This window comes from Giraffa tippelskirchi, chromosome X, assembly GCF_054371585.1.
Source record: "Giraffa tippelskirchi isolate mGirTip1 chromosome X, T2T-mGirTip1v1.2.pri, whole genome shotgun sequence".
NCBI classification, from domain to species: Eukaryota; Metazoa; Chordata; class Mammalia; order Artiodactyla; family Giraffidae; genus Giraffa; species Giraffa tippelskirchi.
The window spans coordinates 99,803,818-99,827,566 of NC_137289.1; the positions used below are offsets into that span (position 1 = coordinate 99,803,818).

Consider the following 23,749-nt stretch of genomic DNA (forward strand, 5'->3'; position numbering starts at 1 on the left):
TTCCTGGCAGACCTAGTGGCAACAGAATATATAAATCTTTGAGAAACCTTGCAGTCACCCTTCCTACCTCTCCCTTAAATGTAGCTTTACTGCAGTCAAACTGGAATATTTGTTAACCCAGACTTGCCATACTTGCTTGGAAAAAATATTACTCCTTATCTCCATTAGTTGGAATCTTCCCTATTGATCAAGACTTAGCTCAAATTCCACCTCCTCCAAAATCTTCCTTGGTCCACTGGCAGAACTTCCTCCCTTCTCAGTAACTCCCAAGTATTCATTCATGCCTCTAATTATGACACATGCATGTTCTTTATTCAAATGTTATTTATGTCAATGTTTCATGCCCCCAACCATCCTTCATACCAGCTATTAGAGTCATCTTCCTAAAATACCAATCTGTCACTTCCCTGCTTCAATCCCTTCTTTGGTTTCCTATTGCCCATAGAATGAAAGCTAAGTTTGATTGCCTGGCTTCCACCATTTCTTCCACTGCTCCCCCCAAAATCCATGTGCTCTCACACTATTTATCTTTCTTAGGCAGTTCTGTTGGCAATATTCTTTCCTCCGTTTCTACATGGTAAACAGAAATTCTTCCTTTAAGACGTCAAGTGCCCCCTTCTCTATTAAGGCTTTCCTGAAAACTCCCTCCATCCCACCCCACCCCAGGAAGAACCACCTAATGGTCATATTCTCTACTCTGCCTCATCTACACTTGTCGATCATTTGTCACAGTTGGTGTACGTATCTGCTTAATTATCTGAGCCCCCAGAACTGAATTCCTGGAGTTTAGGGAATATATCTTATCTACAGAATCAAGCACAGAGCTTGACATGCTGCAGGAGCTCAATATATGCTGAATGAATGCATGGCAAAGTGATGACCAAGTGAATACTGGAAAGAACAAATGAGCAAATGCTTATACTATTGCATGAATGATAATAAGCGAATGAATGAGTTATCTAGGAAGTAATGAATAAATGAATGACTGGATGAGAAAAAGTAGCCAATGAGTAAGTGAATGAAAAGTTCCCGTGCCAGTGAGGGTGTGAGAAGAATGAATTTCCACCTGTGTTTTGGTTCAAACCTGCCTGTAAGACCTTCTGCCCTATTCTCCACCCATCTAAAGTGCACACCACAGTGTTAACCTTTTTTTAGATTACAAGGAACAGACACACTCAGCTTAGTGATGGAGATTTATTGAAGCATTCACAGGGAAATAAGGAAGACAAAAACAGCTACACAGGCAGCCTCACAGAACAGAAACTTGAAAATGGTTCATGATCCAAAGCAGCGCTAGAGCCTGGCTTATCTTGTCACCCCCTCAGCTGCAGGCATCTGTTGCTCCCTTCTCTAGTGCTTCTCAAAATGGTGACTCAACTTCTTTCTGGCAGTGTTTATACTCCTCCTACTGCCACTGACTACCTTCTCTCTGCTCCCCTCCACGCCAGCCCATGGCCTTTGGGGCACAGCTTCTGGGTCTCCTGGCTCCTGCAGCTTCCTGGCTTCTGGGGCTTCAGTTCCAATTAACTGGGGGCTTCTCTGTGCTGCAACTTCTGCTTGCCTGGTCTATCCTGCTGCCTCTTTGATTCTTGGTGCCTCACTGCCACACGGTTGCAGCTACCTTGGGGTTCTTGCAGTCTCATTGCTTCTGCTGCCTCATGGATCTTGTCTGTTCAAGCCTTCTGCTGCTTCGTGGATCTCACAGATTCAGGGTTTGGTCTCATGGTTTCTGTTCCTCTAGACTACTGCTACATCGTGGCTCCTATTGCTTCATGGCTTCTGTGTCTTTTTGGCCCATTGTCTTGCTGCTTCATGGCTTCTGCTACCTGTGGCCCCACATTCTCCCATGCCTCATGGTTTTTGCAGCTTTCTCCTTGTTTTTGCTATTCAGTTTCTGACATCCCTCATCCACCACGTCTGCCTTGCTCAATTCTAATTGTTCTCTTCTGAATGCCTCACCTTCAGCCTCCCTGCAAAAGGGTCTGATTGTTTCATACATTTGCCATCTCATACAGGCCATGGCTAGGAGGTAGAGTTCTTACATCAGTCCACCTAACAGGCCACCGTCCAGCTTAGAGACTGGCTGTCCATGAGTAAGATACTATCCCAACTTTGTCATCTGTGGCCATGATTGTGAGGTCACATGGTACAGAGCATGGCAACTCATGCTTAAGAAACCCCTTAAAAGGGACTGTGGTCACGGCAGGTTTGCTGAGGGCTTCCAAAAGGGAGCAGTGTAACTGGCAAGCTTCTTGTTCGCCTGTCCAGTACCAGTGACCTTCAAAGGCCAACCTTCTCCTTGGCCTTTTCTGCCTGTTCTGATCTGCAATGGGAGAAATCAAGGATCTAGGGGCAATGTGGAAAGGGAACTTAGGTTCCAGTTCTGGCTCCTACATTTCCTAGTAGTGGGGCCTTAGGCAAGTTCCTTCCCCACTGAGAGCCTCAGGAGGGGACTGGACGAAGTCTGTAGGTTCCCTTACAGGTCTGGTGTTTTGAGTATCTCCCTTTAGGTTACTGTATAAGGGATGTAAATCTTATCTGGGGAAGCCCTCAAAAACATCTGAGGTAGGAAAGAGGGAGTCAGAGTCCCACCTTGGAAGGGCACAGGAGGTGCTTAGCCAAGATTTATTGAACTCAATGAATGAATCAATGGCTGGGGAGGAGGGGGAGACCACACAGCACACAGAGAATGTTTACTTAACTTGAGGAATTTCAATTGCTGAGGAAGCTAGAAGGAGATTCTGATTCAGATGGATGATGATGAAGGAGAATGATTGGGACAGAGTAGGAATCTTGGCTATTAACAAGCATTCATTCTATCCTCCCAGTCACACTTCACATCCAATAATCAGTCACCAAGTCTGCTTCATTTCTTCCTTTAATGGCTCACACCTTATCATCTCCAATCCAGTCCCACTGCCCTTGTCCTTCAGTAGCCTAGTATTTTCAATAGTTCCCTAACTAATCTGTCTCCATTTTCTCTTTCACACATGCATTCATTCATTCAAAAACTATTTTTTGGATGCCTGTTTGGGGTCAGGCACTGTGCTTTTTGCCGGGGGTATACTAGTAGCAAGATAGCCCCACACCCACCCCTGTGGTGCTTACAGCTTATTTGGAGAGATAAAACAGGCAAATATAAAACAGTGTGAGAATTGAACTGGGAAAATAAGGGAGCATATAGCTTGAGCATCTAACCTAACCTGCTTCCACACTGGCTAGCCAGAAAGGGGTTTGTTTCTTATCTAGTCTCCCCTGCTCTCTCCAACCCACAGTTCCCAAACCTGGCTATACCTTAGTTACATCCTCACATTTATAAGCTCTCCAGATCCTGAGGCCCCCACTCAGTTATGGAAACTCACTTTTTAGGGGGGGGGTGTCGTCTAGGATGTACCATGTGTTTCTGGTATACAGCCAGTTAGGGAACCAAACTGTTCTATGAGGTAAATCTGTTCTATAGCCAGGCTCTTAGAACTCTCTTCAAATCTGCTTCCTGACTACCTCTCCAACTTCACTTTCTGCTACTTTTCCCCAGCCCAGGAAACCTTATGGCTCAGTATTTCTGAACTGGTGGGCTGTTTCTTGACCGCAGGTCTTGTGCATACTGTTCCCACTACCTGGAAATCCCTTCCAACTCAACTGGCTAATTCCTACCAGCCCTTCGACACTCAGCTCAGGTTTCATCTCCTAGACTAGAGGATGTCTTCCTTGAACCTCTACCTAAGCTCGATGCCGTTCCATGCTCCTGTCATAGCGCTGATCACACTGTTTTATGAATTGCCTCCCCAACTAGACACTGAGTTCCTCAAGAACAGGATAAAGATTTGATTCATGTTTGTGTCCCCAGACTAAGGCTACTAGGTCCAGAACATAAGGGAAACAACCTAGTGTCCTCCAACTAGCCCTAGGGATTTCACTCAGGTCCACCTGGCTCTTGGAAACACACCACAGTGTCCGCTCTTCTGGGCACAGCCTGCACTGAGCGTGTGTTGCCTTGTGATGATAGGAAGCAGTGTGACACAAGAGAAAGCACTGGGCAAACAGAGGAGATCCTAGTTGAAATCTAGGCTCTGCAATGTAACCACTGGGATCTCAGACAAGTCATCTCACCTCTCTGAGCCTCAGGATTTAAATCCTTTGTAACACTTGTGTTCCTATGTGCCAGGGCCTTAGCCTGAGGCAATTCATGTAATGCTTTCTACCTCATGAGGTAGGGATTAGTTACCCAGATTATCATCCACACCTACTGAATTAGATTTCCAGGCATGGGACATGGCAGTGCAGCAAGGAACTGCTGCTTTTTCTTTTCATTATAAGCCCTTCTGTATTATTTTCTAACTGGTGTATATATTGCTTTGATTCTTAAAAAGGAAAAAGAAGGAGTTCACTGGTGGCCTAGTGGTCAGGATTCCGGGCTTTCACTACCACGGCCCAGGTTCAATCCCTGGTTGGGGAACTGAGATCCTGAAAGCCACACAGTGCAGACAGAAAAAAAAAAGGAAAAGAAAAAGCTTCACAGGTGATTCCAGTGAACAGCCAAGGTTGATAACCACCCTCACAATGGAGAAAACACAAGACTGAATTGGAGGGCCTGGGTTCAAACTTTCACTGCTACCTGGCAGCTGGGTTACTTCACCTACCTGGGCCTCAGTCTCCTCATCTGTAAAGTGGGAAGAATAGCAATTACTACCTTTAAAGGTCTGTGATGACCTAGATGTCAGCCAAATTGCTTCAGAATAATCTTCCTTACATGGCTGCAAGGTAGGTGTATATTATCTCCTTTCCTTCGTGAGGAAACTGAGGCTCAGGGAGGTGAACTAACGGACTCAAGTTTCTGCAGCTAGGGTTTGAACCAGGGTGACTCCCAAATTGTGCTTTTCCACATATGCCAGCATTTCCCAAATTATGGCACACACACCACAACTGGTATGTGATTTCTTTGGTTGAACACAGATAAATTTATTTTGTTTTGATAGTTGTCCCTTTTAATAAGTATTAGAAAATACATACTTAGCACATAAAACCCATTGTTTCACGGTCATCGCTACTTAGGATGAAACTAAAGTAGATAATAATATTAGACCTAAGACAATCTCAAGAAAAATACTGGGTAAATAGTACAGGAGGGCAATTTGGAAGTATCTATTAAAAACAAAAGTATAAATAGCCTATGACTCTGCAGTTCAATTTCTAGGAATCGACCCTAGGTAAGTTTTCACACACACACACACACACACACACACACATGCTCCTGCTTAGCATCCTATAAAAGCAAAAACAGAAAACAGTCTATCACATGCTGCTGCTGCTGCGTCGCTTCAGTCGTGTCCGACTCTGTGCGACCCCATAGACGGAAGCCCACCAGGCTCCGCTGTCCCTGGGATTCTCCAGGCAAGAACACTGGAGTGGGTTGCCATTTCCTTCTCCAATGCATGAGAGTGAAAAGTGAAAGTGAAGTCGCTCAGTCGTGTCTGACTCTTCGCGACCCCATGGACTGCAGCCTACCAGGCTCTTCTGTCCATGGGATTTTCCAGGCAAGAGTACTGGAGTGGGGTGCCATTGCCTTCTCCCTATCACATGAGAAATGGGTAAATAAAATGTGGTAGAGTCACATAATGGCAATCTACCTAACAATTACAAAGGATGAACTGCTTCTACATTTAGCAACATGCATAGATCTCAAAAATATAGCTAAGCAAAGAAAGAAAACTGCAGAATGAGTCAATATATCATCTGCATAAAACACAATATATTCAATGAATTCACATGTACAAGTCTTAAAGTTAAGATGGATGTACAACAGACATTACAGCAATTAAGATGGGATGGGGGAATGGTAGTTGAATGACTACCATTATTTGCAACAATCTAATTTCTTAAAAACAAAATTCATTCATTATTTGGGTAATTACAATTGATTAAACTTTTAAAAAACAAAAATGTAGTATATAGATAAGGACACGGTGATGGTCTGATAGTATATGTGAAGAAACAAAGACTGATCTCATGGCAGCACAGAGCTGCCTCTGCAACTAACAGTTATTTCCCAAAGGGAACATCACATGCATTCAGCCAGGATGTGGCCCAGGCTACCTCTCCCCTACCTCCTCACAACCCAGGTTGAGATCTAGGCACTCAGTTATACGTGATTTAAGCTATAGGGTTCCTTAGGCCCTCCACTTACCAGGTAAACCCCATCAATGGCCTGGAACTTTTCCAATAACCAGAGCATTCAGCATCTCCCAAATCTGGAGGCTCCTTCTGTCCTTAACAATTGGGATCAGAAGCCGTCAGGCGTTAGGCATGTGAAGACTTGTATTCTGAGGTGTTGGCACACACTGGGCTCTAAGCAAGGATAAGGCCTCCAGTGAGGAGTTTGACATCATTAAATCCTATGAGGTAGGTAAATACTGTTAGCCCCCCGTTTTATAAATGAGGAAACTGAGGCACAGAAAGGTCAAATGACTTGCTCAGTGTCAAACTAGAAAGTAATAAAAAATGGGACTAGAACTGTCCCCAGAGCCCAGGCTCTGCTCCTAGTACCCAACCAAATCCTACCAACTTAAGGTCCAGCTCAAAAGTGACCTCCGGAAAGCCTGGAGGTGATCGTTCTCTTTTCAAATTCAAAGCACTCATACCTGATTCAGCTAACCACAGGAACTCATGAACTAGCATCTTCCTAGTAGGAGGGTAGAGATCATGTCTGACTCAGTTCTGTATTCCTAGCATAGTGTCTGACAAACAGGTGTTCAGTGTGTGTCTGATGAACACACAAAATGAATGAAAACATGAATGAGGGCGGTTTCACGTAACTGCCTGAATCATACGAGGTCCAGAATACTTCTGCCCAGTTCCGGGGTGCTGTCATACTAAGCTCTCTTGGAATCAAATTCAGCCTAGGCTCCTTCTAAAATGGGTCTCTAATATCTTTATTATTTTGCAAGCACATCCACATGCACACACATATACACACACATACATACCCACACACAAGCAAAATGCAAGGGGGCCCAAAGGACCCATGATTATGGATGATGGGAGGAGGTCTGGAAGGGAGGAAAGGGGGATGGACAGATGGCCCTGTTCAGCTCAGCTCAGCACCTCCTTCCAGAGGCCAGGATGCTCCCTGAAGCTCAGGAATTTTTTGCTCCAGAACTAACATCACTTCTGTTCCTCTTCGTGCTTGATAGCAGTGCCTAAATCCCATGATTATACCGAACAGGGACAGGAAGTAGGGGAAGGTTGGGAACCAAATATCCAGAGATTGGGAGAAGGGCAGCTTAAGGATCCAGACAGGGCAGGAGGGCAGAACTACTGCTACTGCTCATTGGGGTTGGGGTTGGCATCTGGGTACTTGGTGAGGTCGAAGGTCAGGACTTTGCTGATCACACAGTCCCCTTGCTGAAGGAGGAGGGAGAAAAAGAAAAATAAAATTGTAAGGAGAGAATTAAGAGGGGTCTAGTGCCCTAGGACTGGGGAGCCTCAAACCCTCCTCCCTACATACCTGCCCAAAGCCCAGGCTCTGGTTCTCTGGGTGTGAGATTTGCTCAGTCCCATGTGCCTTCTCTACCTGCCTATTTCTGCACTTTTGTCCTTTTCTCTGTCTGGGTGCCTCTGCCTTGCCTTTTTACCTCTCTCCAAATCCAATGGCCCTGCCCAGCTGGGCTGGTAAGCCTCCAGGACAGGGCTCCAACAAGGCTGTTCATGAACTGAGTCCCTATGCTCCCCCACCCTCCATGCCCCTCCACTGCAGCCTTCCCTTCCTGCCCTGGGGAGTCAGGCAGGGAGTGGGGGCTGGCTCCTGAGCCAGGCCCGCCCTACCTCAGGGTAGACTCCAATGAGGCTCTCAGCCTTGGTGTAGAACTCCTCCTTGAGAGAAATGACGATGGCCTGGAAGTTGCAAGTCGACTGCTCCTTGATGTAATTTGCCACCTGTGGGAGGGGCCGCCGAGCACTTAGTAGGGCTGAAGCCCTAACACTCCCTGGCTTATACAATCAGAACCAGAGGCAGGTGGGGTAGGGTAGGGGGTGGAAGGTTGGGGGAAGAGAGGCTGAGAGGAGGCTACTGACTAGTACAGTGTGGATGACCCTCGGCCCAGCCTCCCGGGCACAGAGAACAGGCGGCAGGAACGGCTAGGGCACACTCAGGAGTTGTTCCCTGAAACCCAGCCCCGACTTGGGGGCCTCTTTCCCGGGCCCCACTTTCCTTGCACCCACCTTGCCAATGTTGGTGTTATCCAGGGCAGCATCGATCTCATCCAGGACGAAGAAAGGGGCTGGCTTGTAGCTGGGAGGGAACCGGTAGGTAAGCTGATACTGATGGGAGCAGAGGCAGGGCATGACAGCCCTAGAGCCCATCACACAGGTTGGCACCCCCTTCCATTCCTTCAGAGACTAAAAACCCCAGGTCTGAATGTTGCCTGAGTCCCTAAAGGCCAGTACACCAACTGAACTCTCCTTTGTATCCATCTCTGCGCTCCACGATTCCGCAGAACCAAAAGACATGGTCCTCTCTGGAGTGTCCAGGTTGGTTGAGGAGATAAAGCTGTCCTAGGCTCTGGTCATACTGATCAAGCTACCTGGAGGTCGATCCCCATCTACCCACTCACACCATGTCTCCCTGTCTCTGTGCATGTTGTATCCTCTGCCTTGGAATGCCTACTGGTCTCCCTGGCTAACTTCTACTTATCCTTTGCATTTCCTGCTCAAGTGTCACCTGCCCTTGAAAGCCTTTCTTGGATACCCACACCCTCCCAGATTGGGTTGGTGGCTTTCCTCTGTGTGTCCAACAACACGCACGCTCACCCAGTTACAACATTTAGCTCACTGTCTGTTTATACATCTGGCTTCCACTAGACCATGAGCTCCTCGAGGACAGAAACCATGTCTGACTCATCTGTGTCCCTAATCCCCCAACAGGGTCTGGTAAATAGCAGCCATCAAGAAATGCTCACTGACTGACGCTGTACAATCAAGCACTAAGTTGTAGGGGGAGTCAGATTCAAGTACTGTTGTGATTTAGGAAGGAGAGGTCAGGGTATGCCATAGTGGTTGAAGCAGGCTTCCTAGAGGAACAGGAGGAGGAGAATGCAACGTGAAGGGGTGGTAGGTGATGGCCAAGCTAGATTTGCATGAAAAGGGCTTATGATCCAGCAATCATGTGAGCAAAAGCTTGGAGGTGGGACTGAATACATGCAGGGGAGGACATGCTGAATGGATGAAGGTGGATTGGGAAGACAAGTCCGGGAAACCAAGGACAGATATGCTGCAGTTGCAATCCAGTACACCAGATCATATTCACCTCTGCAGATCTATGCATATCCTTGGACCCCAGAGCACAGGTGGCCTCAGCACAGTCTCCATCAACTGCCCTGCAGGGGACACAGCCTTACCTGTGGATGGCAAAGAGCAGAGCCAGAGCTGCAACTGTTTTCTCCCCCCCTGACAAGTTGTCCATGGGTCGGAAGCGTTTGCCAGGAGCCACACAGTTGTAGTTTATGCCATCCAAGTAGGGCTCCTCAGGGTTCTCAGGGCCCAGGAATGCCTAGGGGGAAAGGAGATGGGTCAGGTCTAGATGGGGATGAGGACAGGAAGCCTAGAGGGAAGGTCAAATGAGGATGGGTAGGGGCCAGTTGGGCCAGGGGCTCCAGCCTACCTGAGCACTGCTGTTACGGGACAGGGCCTTGTAGATCTCATCAATGTTAGTGGCAACCGATTCAAAACAGGCATTGAAGCGGTCAAAGCGTTCCTTCTTGATCTGTTCAAATGCTTGCTTGGCTTTCTTGGCTCGCTTTCGGGCCGCCTCAAATTCTACCACAAGGGAAAGACAGGCGACCCCTCAGTACCCAGGCTCTGCCAAGGCTGAGAACCATGCTCCGGCAAAAACAAGTGACAATACACAGAGCAGGGACATCCCACAGGGAGAGGAATGCCTGGGGACGGGCCCAGGAAGACAATTCCACTATCACCTGTGTCCAGTGGGCTGGTCACATGCTGTGTGACCGCAGGCAGGTCATTCATTCTCTAAACCTCAGCAGTTGTCTACTCTAAAACAGATGTGATAATCCCTACTACTTGGGAGTTTTGAGTAGGAAAGCAGGTAAAAACAGGAGCTGTTGGTATGTACAATAGGCCCCTGCCATACCTCCAGACTCCTGCCTTCATCTTAGGCCTGAGTAAAAAAAGAAACTCTTACCGTCTGAGGTCTCTTGGAACTTGTCTCGGACACTTTCCAGCTTTTCCATGGCCTTCATGTTGGGGGCAGCAATACGCTGGAGCACACTCTGCTGCTCATTCAGCTTCTGCTGCAGCGTGTTCATCTCCTGCTTGATCTCCTCCTCAGCCTGGGCATCCTGCAAAGCCCAGGCCCAGCAGCATTAAGAAGGGCCAGGCCCCTACAGAGATACCTGATCCAGCGGGGGCCTGCTCCCATGCAGAAGGCAGGTTCTTTTTCCTAACCCTGCTCCTCTCATCAGATCCTGACCAAAGTAACCATTTTCCACTGTTGCTAGAAATTACAGGCTCATGAGAAAATCATCTCTAGCCCTTCCCCTTTGGACTGCAAGGGGATCAAACCAGTCAATGCTAAAGAAAATCAACCCTGAACATTCACTGGAAAGACTGATGCTGAAGCTGAGGCTCCAATACTTTGGCCACCTGATGCAAAGAGCTGACTCATTGGAAAAGATCCTGATGCTGGGAAAAATAGAAGGCAGGAGGAGAACGGGATGACAGAGGACAAGATGGCATCACCGACTCAATGGACATGAGTTTGAACAAGCTCCGGGAAATGGTGAAGGACAGGGAAGCCTGGCATGCTGCAATCCATGGGGATGCAAAGGAGTCGGACACAACTGAGCGTCTGAACAACAACAATAAAGCCCTTCTCCCAGGCCCTGTCAACCTCTCCATCTCTCAGCTGATGGTGCCCCTCTCTGGCTCTCAGCCAAGGTCATGAGTGAGCACCATCTCATGGTGACCTACAGGCTCCCACAGAGGCTGGTCTGGACTCCATTTACAGCTCTACAACGAATAACACAAGGCACATTTTCTGCTCAGATCACTACACCTGAGCAAATTCCACTTGAACTTGGTTTTAAGTCTTATGGATACTGCAATGCATATCTGGGCTTGTGCCTTTCTGTCACTTTTAGTCAACAAATATTACTAAATGCCTTCCAACACCAGGCACTGGCCCCTCATATCCCGTGAGCCTGGGCTCCTGTACTCATAGAGCTCATAGAGTAACAGAGGAATGTATATAAGTAAACTATCTCACATGGTAAGTACCCAAACAGTGATAAACGGACAGTGATGGGTCAGTGTGCACTTACTCAGACACGGGCTAGGGAAGGCCTTCAGGAATATTTTTAAGCTCAGGCCTATAGGATGAATGGTGAGAATGGAGAGAAGGAATAGTCTTCTATGCAGACATCACATGTAAAACCAGGCTTTATCCATGGGTTCATTCAAGGAAATCAAAGCAATTCAAAAGAGTAACCAACTTTAATGAACTTCAAAAGCCAAACGGGAATTCCCTGGTGGTCCAATGGTTAGGATTTGGTGTTTTCACCAAATATATATATATATATATATATATATATATATATTTTTTTTTTAAGAAAAGTCTTTGAACATCCCTTTCTCTATATATTGCTATGGAGTGATTCATGGATTCAGTAGAAATAAAATAGGAAAGGTACACAACAGAATGCTATCTTTTATCTAAGAGAGAGAATGTGAATATATTTGCATATAAGTATGTTTGTATTTTAAAAATACAACAACAAAATGATAATCCAAAAACTGAAATGGTCACACATAGAGGGAGGTGGAGTTAGACAAGAAAAGAAGCTAAACTTCTCTTTACATACTTTGTATTATACTTCTGGTTTTAGAATCAAATGAAGAATTTACATAATTATAAAACAAAATTAAGTTGAATCAAAATGTGAAAGCCACTGGGTTAAAAAAGAAATGTTAGGGAAACAAGATATTCACAAGATGCCAAAAAATCACCCTAAAGATTCCTTGTTACTTACAATGGTAAAAGTGTATGGTTAATATTGAGAAATCTGGCAATAGATACCTTAACTGAGGCTCAAACTTAGCATCATGCATAGCAGGACACTGACATGTGCCTCCTGGAATGATGCAATATAAAGTACACAGTAGGGAATTTCCTGGCGGTCTAGTGATTAGGACTCAGCACTTTCACTGGCGTGGCCCAGGTTCAATCCCTGGTCAGGGAACTAAGATTCCACAAATCACTTAGCACAGCCAGGGGCAGGGATGGGGCTGGGGGATAGTATGCAGTGAAATGTTCTTGCCAAAAAATTACTTAACCCAAACCTAACAAGCCTCTAAAACAGTTCAAACTTCCAATTTATAGGAAATACAAGGTTAGGAGGAACAAATTAAGCAGTCATGAAAAGGGAACTAACATATTCATAATGTACATATAACATATATTGTTCTTCAAGACAACATGCAAACTGTTCAAAAGATCAATGTCATGAAAAAGAGTAGGGAGACTGCTCTACATTAAAAGAAAATAACTAACTAAATAAAAGAAACTAAAGAGAATAATCAAAAGCAATGCATGGGTTTGACTGGATTATAGCTAAAAAACTACTACAAAAGATACTAACAACTAGGGAAATTTTAATATGGGTGGAATATTAGATAGCATATGGGTGTTCAACTGTACTATTCTTTCAATTTTCTGTAGGTTTGACAAGCTTCCAAATTAAACTTGGAAAAAATAAAGCAGAATGCTAAAAAGCAAAATCCTTTAAAAACTGAAAGCTAAACAAAAGAAATCTGACTATATACTAAGCTGGTTAAATGCTCAGAAGATCCTTTCAAATCACTTTAAAATATAGGAACAATGTATGCCAAAACAAATACAATATTGTAAAGTTAAAAAAGATAAATAAACTAATAAAAAAAAACAATTTAATGAGGGAAAAAAAAAACAACATAGGAACACACAAAAAAGCAAAAACCAAAAACACTGGAATACAACTGTGCAGCATGCTCAGTAAGCCTTTAGCTTAAGGACCAAAAGAACATCAAGGGAATCTTAAACAGCACTCAGTAATTGAACTGTTACTAATAATATCTTGGTGTGATTTTCTATATACAGGATACACTAAAGTATACTACTTGCTAGAAATCAAGATTTTTAGCAAGAATAATTGGAGACTCAAACATAAAATCAATATTAAACTGTAAAAACTACAAGTTCAATTGGAAGTATCAATATGAACTCATGATAGATTTTTCCTTCAAAATAAAAAGTGTATTTTGTAGCCCAGTCTACTGAAAAGTTCTAGAAACACTGAGCAAGCAGACATGAACATTCCAGTGTCCAGATGGTAGGTGATAAATAATAGCATTCCCCACAAAAAGTCACCGTGCTTATTTAACTTATATGCGGAGTACATCGTGAGAAACACTGGGAAAATACATCACTGACATGGAAAATGCATCAATGGACATGAGTTTGAGTAAACTCCGGGAGTTGGCGATGGACAGGGAGGCCTGGGGTGCTGCAGTCCATGAGGTCGCAAAGAGTCAGACACGACTGAGCAACTGAACTGACAAAAAGAAGTCAGAGCTTCTCAGAGAAATGGCTAATTCCATATCTGGGGTGGAAAAGGTAAAGGATGAGCCTGGATGGACACACCAGAAAGCAAGGAAGATATCAAACGAGTACAAGAGATGTGTCAAAATTATTCAGAAGCCAATTTGAATGAGTCCCCACGGGCCAAAGATGCCAACAACTTCATGCAACAAGAAGGATAATAATCATAAGAGTGCAACACATCAAAAGTTTAAATCTAAAAGTTCATAACAAGATGAAAACAATTCGGTGGCCATATCTTGAGAATGCCAAAGAACTAATTCATCATAAACTGATAAAGAGAAAGAATCCAGCACATATATCTTGCCTTTCCTATACAAAATGCCCCAGGGTAACCAAATAATTGATGAGAGAAAATCTCTCTTTACAGTGTTCTAGCTAATAAAGAAATGATAGAATAAGATGACCATTTTGCAACCCTCGACAAATTATATAATGGGTCTAGGCAATAATCATCATGGCTGCAAGCTACACAAAAAGAGCCACTGACCAGATGTTATAAACCTCTTGATGGAAGTAACGACCTCATTTGAAGCAGTCTTAACCAAATAAACCCCAAAACTTGAATCTAATCAAACCTCTAGATTTGAGCTGTCCAATATACCGGCCAGAAGCCACATATCACTACTGAGCATGAAAAATGCAGCTAGTGTGACTGAGGAACTAAAGTTTTTATTTTACTGAATGTTAGATAATTTAAACTTAAAAACTGATAATTCAGTTACTATGAAACTTCGTATGTGGTTCTCCATTTTCAATTGTAAATTTTAGGAGGTCTAAACACAGATCAAGTATTTTTGAAGAAAATTTAGCATCCAAATGGAGATGTGCTAGAAGCGTAAAACAGATAATGAATTCTGAAAACTCAGTACAGAGAGATGGTCAAATATCTCATCAATAAATTTTATAATGTTTACCATTGAAATGTTAATTCTTTTGTATATACTGGGTTAAACAAAATATAGTATTAAAATTAATTTCACTCTTTAAAAGTTACACATGTGAGTCATACTATATCTGTATTTAACAGCACTGATCAACATCTAACTACCCAGTTACAGGAACTACAGGGTCTAGCAGAACTCATTTTTTTGCTTTATTCTGGGGCGATATTTTAAAAACCACAGGACATAATCAACAGTATAGAACGCAGAAAATCCTTCAGGAGAAATAAGCAAATTTCTTCAACAATAATAAATATTGTAGAGAAAAATAAAAATAGACAGGAGGAACTTTTGGATTAAATGAGACTTAAGAGACATCATCAACCAATCACTAAATCAATTATCTGTTTCTTTCATTTTACTTGACTCTCAATTCAAACAAGCAAAGAGTGTGTGTGTGTGTATAACAATCCGGGAAATGTGAATACTAATCATATTAATATTAATGAATTATATAATATAACTCCAATGTTAAGCTATTGGGTTTTTGGTATGATAATTCTAAATATTTTTAAGAATTTTCTCTTATAGAGATATATTCTGAAATATTTACAATACAAATGAAATGACATGGTGTCCAGAATTTACTTTTAAATATCCTGGGGGTGGGGAGGGCAGAGAGGATGGCTTGTATGGGGGTGCACATGAAACAAGTTTGGCCATGAGTAGATAACTGCTGAAACTGGTGATGGCCATGAGGCAGCACTGTACTATTTTACTTATGCATATGAAGTTTTCCGTAATAAAAACCTAGAAATAAGAACAGCAAAAATCAACGTGAAGTGGCTCCCAATGGCCAAGAATGGGATAATACGAATATCAAAAAGAAAAATGACTCCAAATAGACTGAAAAATACCAAAATACATTTAAGCACTTAAGTTCATAAAAAATATAAATTAGAAACCTTACTGGTCACCTTTAAAGGTTGTAAGGACAACCAACTCTAAAAGCTGATAAATAAAGGCAAAGAATTAAGTATTTATCCTACCTTTTCTGTACTAACTGTATTTCAAAAGAACTAAACAGTTGATGTGAGAAAATTTTTAGAAATCCAATTAATAAACATAGGAGGAATGAAAAAAAGCAGAAAATTACCATTTTGCAGCCCTTAATAGATATAGGCAATGATCATTTGTTAATGACTACTAAAACCTGCTGTGAAAGGATAGGGAACTTTATAAAATTGATGGGGCTAAAAACACCTTAACCTGGTGATCATGATTGTTTTTCCTTTTTTAACTTTACATTATGTAAATCTTGAAACATTCACAAAAATGCAGATAATGATAAAATGAACCCCCATGTACCTATTATCAGCTTCAATAACTATCAACTCATGGCCAATACACTGCCATCTACACCCAATTCCTTTCTATATTCAATTATTTTCAAGTAAATCTCAGACATTTCATCCATAAATAATTTCAGTATGTATTTATAAAACAGGGATTCTGAATCTCAGCACTAATATTTTGGGCCAGATGATTTGTTGTGGGTAGTGTCCCTTGTATACTGTAGGATGTTTAGCAGCATCACTGGTGTCTACCCACTAGATACTGGTAGTAACCTCTGTCCTAATTGTGACAAGCAGGTATGAAAAGAATATCTCCAGACATTACCAAATGTCCCCTGGGTAAGCAAAATCTACCCCACCCATTGAGAACCACTGTTATAAAACTAAGAACACTTTTACCACAATACCATTATCACCTAGAAATATTAACAGCAATTCCTGAACATCCATCATAAACTATCTGGACAGTGTTCAAATCATCCTGATCATGCTATGTAAAAAAATTTTTTACAGGTTTTTCAAACCAGGTTCCAAATAAGGTGCCCACATTACACTTGGTTGTGTCTCTTACTTCTCATTTAATCTATAAATTCCCCTGCCTCTCTTTTCTTTGCAACGGATTCAAGGGAGAGAGACAAATTCTAACTGGTTGATTTGTCTCATAAGTCTATAAAAGTTCTCCCTTTCTGTTTATTTCTTTCTTCCCATTTATTTATGGAAGAGACCAGGCCTTTTGTCCTTTTGAGTTTCCCATAGTCTGGATTTAGTTAACTGTATCCCTGTGCTTTATTTAACATGCTCTTCTGGCATCAGTGTTTCATATAATTGGTGGATATAAAAGCTTAATATTTCATAGGTAATGTTGTGTATTCATCAAATCTTATCACTACAAAGACAGAACTGATATTCAATGTCTACTGATGTGATGCAAAAGGAAGTTTACAGGTACACAGCACCACCTATGATATATTCTTGCCAAAAATAAAAAATAAACCTGAATCCAATCAAACCATAGATTTACCAATCAGTTTATAGGAAACACAGGGATGGAAGAACATGTTAAATAACACCATGGGACACAATCAGTCAAATTCAGAGTATAGAAAAATTGTACAAGACCAATGACCCACTTTGTTTTTTTGGGCTCCAAAATCACTGCAGATGGTGACTGCAGCCATGAAATTAATGCTTACTCCTTGGAAGGAAAGTTATGACCAACCCAGACAGCATATTAAAAAGCAGAGACATTACTTTGTCCACAAAGGTCCGTCTAGTCAAGGCTATGGTTTTTCTGGTAGTCATGTATGGATGTGACAGTTGGACTATAAAGAAAGTTGAGCACCGAAGAACTGATGCTTTTGAACTGTGGTGTTGGAGAAGACTCTTGAGTCTCTTGGACTGTAAGGAGATCCAACTAGTCCATCCTAAAGGAGATCAGTCCTGGGTATTCATTGGAAGGACTGATGTTGAAGCTGAAACTCCAATACTTTGGCCACCTCATGCGAAGAGCTGACTCATTTGAAAAGACCCTGATGCTGGGAAAGATTGAGGGCAGGAGGAGAAGGGGACAAGAGAGGATGAGATGGTTGGATGGCATCACCGACTCAATGGACATGGGTTTGGGTAGACTCTGGCAGTTGGTGATAGACAGGGAGGCCTGGCGTGCTGCAGTTCATGGGGTCACAAAGAGTTGGACACGACTGAGTGACTGAACTGAACTGAATGACCCACTTTCTATCATAAAGTGGAAGAAAAAAATAAAAAGGGATAAAAAAATGTTATAGACCTTAAGAGACCAATTTTGGACCTCACTTGGACCTCACCTGAATCCTGATTTAAAAACACAAACATTTTTTAAAAAGATATTTATGGGACATTCCTGGAAATCTAAACATTTATTGACTATTGGATGACACTGCAGTCAGTGCTAATTTTTTGGTATGCTATTGTGGCTACATTTTTAAAAAAAGAATCCTGCCAGAGATATATACTGAGGTAATTATGAATGAAATACGTAGAATTTGATTTTAAATGTGCCAATTAGGAGGGGGAAGGGTATTAAAAACAGGATTGACCATATGCTGCTAATTATTGAAGCTGAATGATTGGTACCTGGGGTTCATTATATCTCTCTACTTCCGTATCTGTTTGAAAGTTTCCATAATAAATTTTTAAATATCAAGTTCCCCTGGCTATAATGATAGCTTGGAAAGCATCAGAAACTATTCAGGTGGCTCCTGTAGTAGCCCATGTGAGAGGTGAAAGCAGCCTGCAACAGATTACAGCACAAACAGAGAAAAGAAGAATTCAGTAGACATTTGGAAGGTAGAATCAACAAGGCTTGCTAATTCATTAAATATGCAAAGTGAGAGTCAAGGACATTGAAGAGGCAGATTTGGGGAGGAAGGCTGGGGTTTGAGTTACCTGTGGGACCTAGCATGGAGATAGCAGCCGAAGTCCTGGGAGAGGAGATATGAAGGATGAGAACCCCACATAAGGAAAGGATGCCTGGGATAGAGCCCTAAGGAATCCCCAAAGTTTATCTGTTCTCTGTACAGGAGCTTGTTCTCCATGTATCTAGGCTGAGTTGTGTACACAGGTGGAAGGGGAAGACTGGTAATAGGCAGGGACGGGGGCAGCTGGGAGGGGGGTAGAAGATGTGCCTGTGTCTGGTGTGCATATGAGGGGAGACCCTAGATCACAACTCCACCCCCCCTTGCCAGCTCGCCCTTCTTTCCAGACACGGTCTGTCTCCACAGGGCCCCCAGATGGGCTGACCCTCTCTCTGGACAGCTGGGAGGCTGTCCCCACCGCCCGAGGCTGAACCTCACCTTCAGATCCTCACACAGGTCGCCGTAGTCAATCTCGATGAGAGCCTCTCGTGCATAGATATTGGAAGTCCGTTGGGAGCCACTCACTGAATCCTCCCCTTGGGAGCTACCCTGCAATGGTGAGAGGGAGAGTCAAATGCAGCTGACTGGCTGTAAGAGTACTCCTCTAGAGGGGGCTGGAGAGGGGGGCTTCTTGGCAGCCTTTGAGAAGCACCTCGATAGAAAGCACTTGTCGCAGAAAGAAGAGCAGCTTTGATGGCAGAAAGACCTGAGTTCAAAACTGGGCTCTACCACTGACTAATGGTGTGACCCTGGGCAAGACATGCTGTTGCTTGAATCCTCATTTAAACACACAAACCCTCATCTGTAACATGAGACCATGCCTGCCTGGCAAGGCTGTGCTTAGGATTAGAAGTAGTTATATCGTGTGCTACCATGATGCCTGGCACACTGCCAGTGTTCAGAAGATTTTTCTGAATTAAATGGAAATGTTTGGGAAGAAAGGAGGGAGAAAGACATGTGGGACTGAGATACATGTTCAGGTCAAAGACAAGATATCCGAGACCTCCTCTCAGTTAACAGTCCAGCCCCCTTGCTATCAATCAAGCCTCACTTTCAGTGGATAAAATGCCTTGGCTCTTCTATTGGCTTGTGTCTTTCCCTTTCCCATAACTGTGCTTCATCACCTTTGCGGTGCTGCTGTCCCTTACCCAACCCTCTCCTGACCAACCTCTCTCACTGCAGCTAAGTTACCATCCTTCAGGGCCCACAACTTCCATCTTCTTTTGCTCTTGGGATGAGACGGTTAGGTAGCATCACCAACTCAATAGACATGAATCTGAGCGAACTCTGGGAGACAGTGAAGGACAGAGAAGCCTGACATGCTGCAGTCCATGGGGTCGCAAAGAGTCGGACATGACTGAGTGACTGAACAACAACCAATATCCATCACCTGCTGGAACTATCTTAGCTCAAGTCCCTGAGGTTCATGAATGATTTCCTCTTCTCCTGGCTTACCTCCTTCTCCACCTACTGACAAACACCCTACCCCCAACAACTGCCCTCTCACATCAAGGCTATCACCTTTCACCTCACCTGTCTTCACCCTGCCTCATCTCCTCTGCATCCCTCCTTTTGTCACTCACCACCCTCACCCACCATCCTTCTCTCTCTCACCTGCCCTCCCTGGCCACCTTCACCCCCCATCCCTGGTTATGTTGTTCACAGCCCACACCCACCACCATGATACTCACCTCTTCCTGACTAATATCATCCATGGTGCCCTTAGACAGTGGCAACTTGATGTCCTGCATCTTGCAGGCCTGTAGCAGGTTGTGGCGGTCACTGCGCTTCTGTTCAAGCTTGGTCTCAATGGCTGTCACCTCCTTCTGTAAATGGGTCATTTCCCTAAGAAGATTCAGGGAGATAGGTGAGATCCAAATCCGGCAAGCTGCCCATACTACGTACTTCCCCCAAGCCCAGACCTGAACCCACTCACTTGTTGGCGCCCCCCAGTTTCTTACGAATCTCCTCCATCTCGTGGTTCTTGTCATTCACCTCTGACTTCTTGGCCAGGTGCTGGTTCTTCAGGTCTTGTAGCTGGGCCATGGTCTCATCTATGATCTTCATATGTCTTTGCTCCTCCTAGGCCCAGCAGGGGGAACAGGACAAGAAGTGAAGGCTTTCCCTCCGCTCCCACTGGAATGGAATGGAATCTTCTCCCTCTGTGCCCACCCTTTCTACCAGGTAGTTTGTTGGAATCTATCTTCAATGAGCTCTGCTTTTACAAACCCCCATCACTCCTCTGGCTTCTTTTACCTTTTTCCAAATTATTTTGTTGACCTCTCCCCAACCCCAATATACAAACTGCCTGCTGTAGAAATGTTCAAAGTATAAAAAAGTATGAAGTAGGAGGGAAAAAAGAAATTACTTGAAATACCACCAGGCAGAGGTAACCAATTAACATTTAGCCTATCACCTCCCAATATTACTTATGGACAAAGTCAATATAGTTGAGACTAAATTATAATTAAAAGTCTATATTCTGACTTAATGTCATTTAAGCATCTTTTTCACATCAACACTACAGTCACGAGCGACAACAACATCAATGTTTTTAAAAAGCATAATACTGTATGTTTTCCATGAGTACACATATAAGAGGACTTCCTTTGTGGCTCAGCTGGTAAAGAATCTGCCTGCATTGAAGGAGACCTGGGTTCAATCCCTGGGTTCAGAAGGTCGCTGGAAAAGGGAAAGGTTACCACTCCAGTATTCTGACCTGGAGAATTCCATGGACTGTATAGTCCATGGGGTCACAAAGAGTCAGACATGACTGAATGACTTTCACTTTTCACACATATAAGAATGTAATTAATGCCTATAAAGTCTGGAAGAATATACTCTAGATGAGACTGGCCCTAGGAAGAGTAAAAGGACTGAGATTGAGAGTGGTCAGTCAATGGGGATTATAATCTTACTTATTATGTTGTTTTGTTTTTTAAGGAGAACGTTTTCACTTTGATCTGAAAGTCACAGAAGGGGATATATCTGCAATGCATTAAGAAATAATATGCATACAGAGAGTGCAAATGCTAATACAGCAAATAATGATTGATGAATCTTGGTGACAGGTAGATGGGAGTTCTTAGTACTAGTTTTGCAGCTTTCTGCTAAATTTAAAATGATTTCAAAATAGCCAAAAAGAAATATATGATTCTGGATCATCTACATGTCTACCTACTCCTGCCCCAGGATTTTACTACCCAATCTCTATTTGCATTGAAGATTGCAGTGACACCAACGAGGACTACTTCAATCATGAGGGTTTAATGGAGGAAAAAAACCCAACAAAACCATACAACCAACAACAAACAAAGGCAGACATAAAACTCAAATGATGTACTTAAGCCAAGTGAGAATCAAATCACCTCAGGTAGGGATGTTGCAAGGAACAAAAGTTTCACAGCATTTAGGGAATTCCCTGGTGGTCCAATGGTTGACTCCACACTGCCAGTGCAAGGGGCCCGGGTTCAATTCCTGGCCAGGGAACTAGATCCCAAGTGCCACAACTAAAGATCCTGCATGCCCTAACTAAGACCTGGTGTAGCCAAAGAAATTTTTTTAAAAATGTTCCACAGGAATTTAAAGAGAACGGGTGTGGGTAAATGAGTCATCAAATAACCAGTGGAACAGGCATGCTTGACTCAAAGAAACTGAGCCATGGCCGTCAGCACAGGCACACTGTGAAAAGGAACTCAGTTTCAGCAAAACACCATCACCTGTTGCAATGAGTTACTGTGGTTAATTATAAAATTAATTTGGAAGTTTGTCCTGGCTTTTTGGTTAAGTGGTACGTTTGTACATATTTAACATTAAGGATATTTTAAGCCAACATGAATCTTTAAAAGAGGTCAGTATATTACTCAAATTTGAAACTATTAAACTACACAAATACTTACATGAATGTAGCATAATTTGCTTCAATCCTAATTCCCAGGAGACACAGGACAGTTTCCTATATGGAACTATAAATATTTGTCACTAATTATCAACCTGTGTGCACAAAGCTATGCCAACACTTTGGATCTCCTTGGGTATTAGTGAGTTAGGAGAAATGTATTCTGAAGACTCTCAATGGATGCTGCCATATGGCCTAAGAATGCTGGTCTTGTGCAACATGGCTAGTATCCTTTTTTTTTTTTTAATCTTGAGTGACGTGATAAGAAACAAATTACATGTAATTATTGTTTTAATTTGCATTCCTTTGAGTTCTACTAAGGCTCAGTTATGGATATGTGTTTATGGGTTATTGGATCTCTCCTTTAACTGTTGATGCCACTCATTTTTTTTCTCCCTATTTAGGTCTTGGTGTTTTTCTTATTTAGAGGAGGGCTTTATAAATGATGGATATTATCTCTTCCAATTTTTTCTCCTAGTTTTTAGTTTTTCATGTTCTCCTTTCTTACCTTCTTGAGCTTTTCTATCTCATTTTCATCTTTTTTCACTGTCTGCTCCCACATGTGTACTTTATCCTGGTCCTCCTTCAGTTGGTTCTTTTCAAAATCCAACTGGATACCCAAACGAGTCTTCTGATTCTCAAACTCCAAACTGTGGGGAGAAAGGAGAACTAGGCCTAGGGCACAGGGACTCAGTTACTGCTGAATATAAGTCACCACTGAGCTCATCCACATAGATCCACATAAAACTGTCCCCTCAAGTTACAGAACTAAGTTCCCTGGCCTAGCTTTGTAGGTATGGCAGAAGGCAGAGGAGATAGGACCAAACTCTATTAATCTTCCTTTAAACACTGGAGCCCTCCCCCGACAAGTTCCTAGAAGCAGATATAAAAAGGTCCACCTCAATCCACCAGCTATGTTAATTCCTATTTATTAAGCTTCTGTGTAGTTTACATACATTACCTCTAATCCTCTAATGAATAGCTCTACAAGTAGGCATTATTATCCTAATTTCACAAAAAAAGGAAACTTGGGCCAAGAGGTAAAAGACTTTGCCCAAAGCCATACAGCTAGCAAATGTGAGATCAGATCCCAGTCTAAACACCAAAACCTGGGATTCTTCTCCTATGGCATCCTTACAATATAATGTGGTAGGATAAGAGGATTGGTATCCCAACTCTGCCATTTACTGGTAGTGAATCTCAAGACAAGTAATTATATCTCTTTACCTGTTTTCTCACCTGAAAAATGGAAATAACAATAGTACTTACCTCAGTTATTGGGAGTTAATATGTATAAAGTCTTTAGAACCTTGCCTGGTACACAGTAAGTACTCAATAAATTTTCGTTATCATCACCATCTCCAGGTTGACTGACTGTATTCAGTCCATGGGCTTTGACTCTTTCCAACTATCCCCAAACCCCTGCACATACCTCTGTCCCAAGAGTCCAGAACTTCTACGGGGGCAGAGGTTGGATAGTTAAAAAAAATATGGAGAAAACAGATCCCTGGTAGTTCCCTTCTCCCTAACTCTTTATAAACTAAAAAAGTATGCAACTGGCATACACAGAT

General features: G+C 42.9%; 1 protein-coding gene across 16 annotated transcripts in view; it reads right to left on the reverse strand.

The window, feature by feature from the left end:
- The window catches only part of SMC1A (structural maintenance of chromosomes 1A), a 48,069-nt gene that overhangs the window by 5,658 nt on the left and 18,662 nt on the right, over positions 1-23,749 (reverse strand). For 6 of the 16 annotated variants that reach the window (XM_081565449.1, XM_081565443.1, XM_081565440.1 and 3 more), the window contains 10 exons: positions 22,687-22,828; positions 20,217-20,362; positions 19,972-20,125; positions 18,719-18,829; positions 10,196-10,352; positions 9,656-9,810; positions 9,393-9,544; positions 8,218-8,287; positions 7,822-7,932; positions 1,181-7,401 (listed from right to left, as the gene is read on the reverse strand). In XM_081565449.1, coding sequence (XP_081421575.1) covers positions 7,318-7,401; positions 7,822-7,932; positions 8,218-8,287; positions 9,393-9,544; positions 9,656-9,810; positions 10,196-10,352; positions 18,719-18,829; positions 19,972-20,125; positions 20,217-20,362; positions 22,687-22,828 — 1,282 coding nt within the window. In that variant the 3' untranslated portion in view covers positions 1,181-7,317. Of the gene's footprint in view, positions 1-1,180; positions 7,402-7,821; positions 7,933-8,217; positions 8,288-9,392; positions 9,545-9,655; positions 9,811-10,195; positions 10,353-18,718; positions 18,830-19,971; positions 20,126-20,216; positions 20,363-22,686; positions 22,829-23,749 lie in introns of those variants that run through there. The other 10 variants (XM_081565438.1, XM_081565439.1, XM_081565445.1 and 7 more) reach the window with 4 other exon arrangements.